General features: G+C 39.4%; 1 protein-coding gene across 1 annotated transcript in view; it reads left to right on the top strand.

Annotated features, from left to right (window-relative positions):
• The window catches only part of PIWIL2 (piwi-like RNA-mediated gene silencing 2), a 55,199-nt gene that overhangs the window by 5,440 nt on the left and 45,009 nt on the right, over positions 1–4,750 (top strand). The window contains 4 exon segments of the mRNA XM_006778291.2: positions 2,619–2,736; positions 3,056–3,180; positions 3,984–4,064; positions 4,606–4,719. Coding sequence (XP_006778354.1) covers positions 2,619–2,736; positions 3,056–3,180; positions 3,984–4,064; positions 4,606–4,719 — 438 coding nt within the window.

Raw genomic sequence — 4,750 nt, 5'->3', positions numbered from 1 at the left:
TCAGGCGATCGGAGGGGGATGGGGGTCTACACCTCTGGCCGAGGCATCAGGCCTGGGCCGAGGGCAGAGCCAGCAATTGGAGGGGTCTGTGGGTCCCCTGCCCAGGCCTGATGCCTGGGCCAGAGGCATCAGGCCTGGGCTGGGGGCAGAACCAGTGATGGGGGGAAATGAGGGTCCCCTGCCCAGACCTGACACCTCTGTCAGAGGCATCAGGCCTGGGCAAGGGGCCGATCCTGCGATTGGAGGGTGATGGGGGTCAACGCCTGAGGGCTCCCAGTATGTGAGAGGGGCAGGCTGGGCTGAGGGCCCCCCCCCCAGTGCACAAATTTCGTGCACCGGGCCCCTAGTTTATTTATATTACCAATTCAGACTTTAACTTAATAGGTGCAGTTTTATGCATGAGATTAGAGGTGATTTACTGTGAGGTTAATGAAGCTTAAGTTCAGGGCCTTGTACTTATATAAACCCCCTTCCAGACCTTTTAACTTATTTTGTATCTGTTATTTTATATCTGTAATTCCTCTTCTTAAAGATTCCCTCTTTTAGTGGATAGAACCTGAAGAGTTCCAGGTTCAATTCCAGCCAAGGGCACATGCCAGGGTTGTGGGCTCGTTCCTCAGTAGGGGGTGTGCAGGAGGCAGCTGATCAATGATTCTCTCTCATCATTAATGTTTCTATCTCTCCCATCTCTTCCTCTCTGAAATCAATAAAGAAATATTTGGGGGGAAAAAAATTGACAGCTCTCCAGTGACAGTCTAGGGTTAAATTTGAGGGTGAGAAAAATCAGAAAAAATAACTTTAATGTTATATCAGTAACTTTAGACTGAACATACTTTTTTAAAATTAAAAAATTCATATTAGCTAGAGGTTATTAGCTGGAATTGTGAAAATGAGCGTTTTGGAATATCTGTGGAGAAACTAGGGAGATGGAAGACTGATTTTTGAAGGACAATTACTAATTGGTACAAGAGGAAGAAGTGGAGTGAAAGAGAAGCAAGGAAGTTAGGGAAAAATACCCTGAATACAGGTTATAAAGACCAAAGGTAGGGCCATTTGAATGGAGAACAGGTAGTTGACTTTGGCTACAGAAAAAAAGTTATTAAATTTGCTTCTAAGAGCACCCTTGGTAATCTTCTAGCCCTTTGTTAAAGTTATAAAGAAAAAACTAGACTAAAAGAACAAAGGAGAGCCCTAACCGGTTTGGCTCAGTGGATAGAGCGTTGGCCTGCGGACTGAAGGGTCCCAGGTTCGATTCCAGTTAAGGGCATGTACCTTGGTTGCGGACACATCCCCAGTAGGGAGTATGCAGGAGGCAGCTGATCGATGTTTCTCTCTCATCGATGTTTCTAACTCTCTATTCCTCTCCCTTCCTCTCTGTAAAAGATCAATAAAATACATTTAAAAAAAAAAGAACAACAAAGGAGAGCATAGGAATAGCCAATAAATTGGCCATTATTTTAAAGGTCTGTAGAGGAATGGGAAATTGATTGCTTTACAGATTTCTATGAGATAAGAAAGCAGAGCTGAGCACATATGACAGGGGAAGAGAAGTATCTAGAAAAGAGGGTGAAATTGATCGTTGGAGAGTGGAAGGGAATGGGAATGGGCCTGTTCTGCAAGTAAGGGAAGGAGTTGAGCATTAACAAGAGAGAAGAACCTTTTATCTGGAAATGGATTGACAAATGTTAATGAAACAGAAAAGAGTATAAGAGTCTTTACAGGTCTCTGCATTGACCAGGAGAAGACATGGATTCTATACATTTAGAGATTGTAGATCTGGACCTTTGAGGTTACAATGTGAAGAGGATGCCAGGCTACTGAGAGAATACTGAGCGGATGTGTTACAGTGGACTGATCGTACTGTATCTTCCTTGTACTATAGGGAGTCTAGAATGACATCTTTGAATACTATATTCATATAAATGCATGTATATGACTTTTTTAAAGAAGCATTTTGAAATATAATGTTAGCATGTGAGTATTTGGTTTTGGGGACAATTATATTGGATTACCACTTTTAATCTTTATTCATGTTCTTGAATATGCTTGACTCTTTCAAGCCTTGGATTTCTTTAAACTTCGCAGTTATAGAACAAGGTTTTGTATTATTGTAAGGTAATGGGATAATCATAGTACAAAGGAGCTACTAGAGTTTTTATAACTAAGATTTGTGGTAATGAATCAATAAAAAGTTGAAATTTCCATGAGTTAAAAAAGGTTAGAGTAAAATTCCATAATAAAGTTTTGCTGGAATGTAGCCATACTTATTGGTTTACAGAGCTTTTTTGCTATATTGGCAGAGTTGAGTAGTTGTAGCAGAGACCATATGGCCAGTAAAGCCTAAAATATTTACTATCTGACCCTTTACACTGTAAGTTTTTTGACTCTGTGGTCTAAACTCTGGAAGAATGTATACTAAGAATGTATCCTATGCTAAGGCATTTGTCTCTGGTGGGTGGAATTAGTGGTTTTTATTTTTTGTGAGCAAGTATCCTTGGGTCAAAGTTCTTTTTTAGTCACATAGAGTATTTGAAATTTTAGTATCACCACTAGATGGAGCAGTAGTCACACATCTGTTTTAATCAAATTAAAATAAAATCCTCTTTATTATTTTCTAGCCCCAACGTGGAGTGCAAAAGCATGAAGTTTGGCATGTTGAAGGACCATCAAGCTGTCACTGGAAACATCACTGCTTTTGATGGATCCATTCTCTATTTACCTGTTAAGCTTCAACAAGTGAGACCTGAGAGTGTTCTGGTGCTTTGAATGGTGGCAAATGATAAACTTCCTGAATATTTGAGTTGTACTTTCCTATTCTTAGAGGGGAGTTAAACTTCTCTGTAACAAAGAAATGACAAACTGAGAAACTTTTACATTTATGTTCTTCAAGAAGTCTCTTACATAAGAGGAGTGGTTGGAGGAAGCTTTTGATTTCAGTGACAAAGAATGGTTTAAGAGTTCATATTTTAAGAAAAGATATTTTAGTGTTTTCTGGGTTAGGTTAGGGCTTGGTAGTTTTATCATTACTTTTTACTTGCATATATTTATTCATTAGTTTCTCGAGTTAAAAAGTCAAAGGAAAACCGATGGTGCGGAGATCAGCATTAAGATTCAGTTGACCAAGATCCTGGAGCCCTGCTCTGACTTGTGCATTCCCTTCTACAATGTTGTTTTCCGTCGGTGAGAAAACACCTGCCGTTTTACTTTCCTTAACCTCGGTCTTGTATTTGTAACAATGCTCTTCAAGAAGCTTAGATGCTACTACACTACAAGTGTATATACCAGTAGATGAGTTGAATGATACTCAGGCTAAGTTACTCAGAAGTTATCTCTAGTGATTTATCAGATTTGGTTTGTGAAAGTAGGTTTGAGTTAATTGGATGCGGGATGGGCTCAGGAACTTTAAAAACGGGTGTTTAAAGTGCATATTTAATGGTATTAGTGATGGGGCTACTTGGAGAGGTAGTGGTAAAGATTTTGCTGGAATAATTTTTTTCCCAGTCCCTTGAATTTTTGGATGTAGACAGCTCATAATTTTTAAACTTTAACACTCTAATTTTCATAATGTTATTTCCAAACCACCTCTTTTTTAATGAAACATGGAATCTAATTTCTGTCTAGTAAGCTGAACTGCCAGGAACAAACATAACTTTCTTTGCCAGACTGATAGTCACAAATTTAGAAACTGACTCTCTTGCTTGCTTTTTAGTTAATAATATAAGTTGAGCCTGGAAAGTCAACTCAATTTTTGGTTACCTAGTAACTAGGAAAAGCTATAGTCAGTTACATATACCTCAAGATAAATGCCACGGTAATTTTTCTCATTCTTTTGTCAAGAGTGTTCTCATGATAAAAGCTATATTGTACAAAGGACACCAACATTTCGGACCCTTTAGGCTTCCAAAGGAAATGTAGCTAAAAGTAATGGACTTTAGTTTTTTGGATTATTCTACTAGAAAACCCATTCTTGCTCTTTATTTCAGGGTAATGAAACTTTTAGATATGAAGCTTGTGGGGAGAAACTTCTATGACCCGACGAGTGCTATGGTACTGCAGCAGCATAGGTTGGTGGTGTTTTCCTCTTCCTCACTTGTAAATGTCTGGAAAGAAATTTTTCTTTTCTTTTAAAAATATATTTTATTGATTTTTTACAGAGAGGAAGGGAAAGGGATAGATAGTCAGAAACATCGATGAGAGAGAAACATCTATCAGCTGCCTCCTGCACACTCCCTACTGGGGATGTGCCCGCAACCAAGGTACATGCCCTTGACCAGAATTGAACCTGGGACCCTTCAGTCTGCAGGCCAACGCTCTATCCACTGAGCCAAACCGGTCAGGGCTGGAAAGAAATTTTTCATTGAAATCACCATATTAAGGACAAAAATCTTAGTATTTTATGATAGCGAATACAATTTACCAGTTAAATCTCCTCTATAGTTTAGTATTTTAGTCAGTTCACAGTGATGTTGATTTAATTGAATTTGTTTCCTGGTGCTTTCTCGTTGTTACTGGGGAAGGACAGTGTCCAAGTATTATCTCAGATGGGGGCATGGAAGTGTCTGTGCTTCTTTTAAACCCTGAGGTAAAGCTAATCTATCTCTTCAGATTGCAGATCTGGCCGGGCTATGCAGCTAGCATCCGGAGGACAGATGGCGGTCTCTTCTTGCTAGCTGATGTCTCCCATAAGGTCATTCGCAATGACTCTGTGCTGGATGTCATGTGAGTAATGGTAGGATCCACCTTTAATAAG

Source organism: Myotis davidii, unplaced genomic scaffold (genome assembly GCF_000327345.1).
Source record: "Myotis davidii unplaced genomic scaffold, ASM32734v1 scaffold448, whole genome shotgun sequence".
Lineage (NCBI taxonomy): Eukaryota > Metazoa > Chordata > Mammalia > Chiroptera > Vespertilionidae > Myotis > Myotis davidii.
This window is presented reverse-complemented; position numbering and strand designations above follow the sequence as displayed.